Here is a 1,355-nt window from a genome sequence, read left to right on the forward strand (position 1 = left end):
AAGAACACTGTGCACTGGGTATTGGCTCGAACTGTTTATGCTGATCCGCCTCTTGATTCAAGATCGAACGGTTGAGAGAGGGGGCGCCCACACCAAGTCACCGGATCTCAGTCTCAACAATCCATATCCTTACCCAGAGGACATCGCAACCGTTCGTTTCCCTCACGATCCAACCATCGAATGCCCGTGCACGCGGATCGACGGGCCCACCACCGTCCCTTTAAATACTCAGCCTCTCCTTTCTTCCCCAGCAGCGACGAACACCCTCCGCGAAATCCCAAACCACAACCAAATCCCTCCTCCCCCTCGTCTCGACGAGCACCACCGGCCAGCCATGGACGCCTCAGCCACCGGAGCCGGAGCGAAGGGGAAGAAGGGCGCGGCGGGGCGCAAGGCCGGCGGGCCCAGGAAGAAGTCGGTGACGCGGTCCGTCAAGGCCGGGCTCCAGTTCCCCGTCGGCCGCATCGGCCGGTACCTCAAGAACGGCCGCTACGCGAAGCGCGTCGGCACGGGCGCCCCCGTCTACCTGGCCGCCGTCCTCGAGTACCTGGCCGCGGAGCTGCTGGAGCTCGCCGGGAACGCCGCCAAGGACAACAAGAAGTCCCGCATCGTGCCCAGGCACCTGCTGCTGGCCGTGAGGAACGACCAGGAGCTCGGCAGGCTGCTGGCCGGCGTCACCATCGCGCACGGCGGCGTGCTGCCCAACATCAACCCCGTGCTGCTCCCCAAGAAGACGGCGGAGAAGGAGCCCAAGTCGCCCAAGAAGGCCGCCAAGTCCCCCAAGAAGGCCGACAAGAAGGCTTAGAGACAGACGAGCATCGATTAGCTTATGCTTCGCTGTAACAGTGATCGCTGTTTTACTAATGGTGTCGATGTAGATCTGTGCTGCCATGAAAAATCAAGTCAGAAATCTCTCTGATTTATCCAAATTGTTTGCTCTGTCGTCCGTTCTTGATATTGCGATCTGACATAGGTGCTGTGGCAAGACTCAGATCTGCTTGAATTTCTCAACATTTCTTGCTCTGGGCACTGAAAAAGGCTGGTGCAAATTCGTGATTCGTTTGAGCGAAGTTTTCCGGAAGCTGTAACTTGACAACAACGGTGGTGGGATCGAAGGGAAATCCTCATGCGTCTCCTCCAGCTCCGGTGTACGGATACGGGACGGTCGTCTCGGTCGACCCCTCAAATCTGTAAAACCGAATTTGTCAACATTACGTCGGGCCGCTCTCCCACTGGGAGTGTCCACGGAAGAAGGGCATGACTCAATGCCAGACCTCGCCAAATGGGCTGTGTTTTGGGCCTATCTATCAAAAAGAAGTCTGAAAATAAAAATAATGGGTCTTGTCGTGCCGACA

The 1,355-nt window shown here is 57.4% G+C and overlaps 1 protein-coding gene across 1 annotated transcript; it reads left to right on the forward strand.

Moving 5' to 3' along the window:
• Positions 1–233: 233 nt before the first annotated feature.
• LOC123148839 (histone H2A) lies at positions 234–929 on the forward strand. The gene has a single exon (XM_044568353.1). It carries the CDS (start codon positions 335–337, stop codon positions 803–805), a length of 471 nt encoding a protein of 156 aa, XP_044424288.1. The 5' UTR covers positions 234–334; the 3' UTR covers positions 806–929.
• The last annotated feature ends 426 nt before the right edge of the window (positions 930–1,355 follow it).

This window comes from Triticum aestivum, chromosome 7A, assembly GCF_018294505.1.
Source record: "Triticum aestivum cultivar Chinese Spring chromosome 7A, IWGSC CS RefSeq v2.1, whole genome shotgun sequence".
Taxonomy (NCBI): domain Eukaryota; kingdom Viridiplantae; phylum Streptophyta; class Magnoliopsida; order Poales; family Poaceae; genus Triticum; species Triticum aestivum.

Coding starts and splice junctions, on each gene's coding strand:
- LOC123148839 (XM_044568353.1), top strand. CDS start 335: ATGGACGCCTCAGCCACCGGAGCCGGAGCGAAGGGGAAGAAGGGCGCG.